At 59.7% G+C, this 452-nt stretch overlaps 1 protein-coding gene across 1 annotated transcript in view; it reads left to right on the forward strand.

Annotated features, from left to right (window-relative positions):
- Positions 1-452, forward strand: part of EMH_0008610 (uncharacterized protein) — a gene marked incomplete at both ends in the record, with an annotated part of 7,493 nt that overhangs the window by 2,103 nt on the left and 4,938 nt on the right. The window contains one exon of the mRNA XM_013498386.1: positions 318-450. Within this exon, the coding sequence (XP_013353840.1) occupies positions 318-450 (133 nt within the window). The remainder of the gene's footprint in view (positions 1-317; positions 451-452) is intronic.

Here is a 452-nt window from a genome sequence, read left to right on the forward strand (position 1 = left end):
GAGAGAAACTACCATTTCTCATGTTAGCTGCTGCTGCTGCTGCTGCTGCTGTTGCTGCTGCTGCTGTTGCTGTTGCTGCGCTTGTCGCTGCTGCTGTTGCTGCTGCTGCTGTTGCTGCTGTTGCCGTTCATGCTGCGTTAAAACAGCAGCAGTTGCTGCTGTTGCTGCTGGCGTTTGCTGCAGCACCCCACACCCTATGCTGCTACTGCTGCTGCTGCTGCTGCTGCCGCTGCTGCTGCTGCTGCCGCTGCTGCTGCTGCTGCTGCTGCCGCTGCTGCCTGAGGGAGTTTACGTTGCCTCTGTGCTGCTTGCTGCAGGGTCCCCCGCCTGGGGCCTCTCTTGAGGAGGTGGTTGCTGTAGCTGCTGCAGCATACAAAGCAAAAGCAGCAGCAGCAGCAGCAGCAGCAGCAGCAGCAGCAGGATCGCAGCAGAGATACACGCAGCTGTCTCTC

The sequence above is a fragment of the Eimeria mitis genome, genomic scaffold (assembly GCF_000499745.2).
Source record: "Eimeria mitis Houghton genomic scaffold, Emh_scaff339, whole genome shotgun sequence".
NCBI lineage: Eukaryota > Apicomplexa > Conoidasida > Eucoccidiorida > Eimeriidae > Eimeria > Eimeria mitis.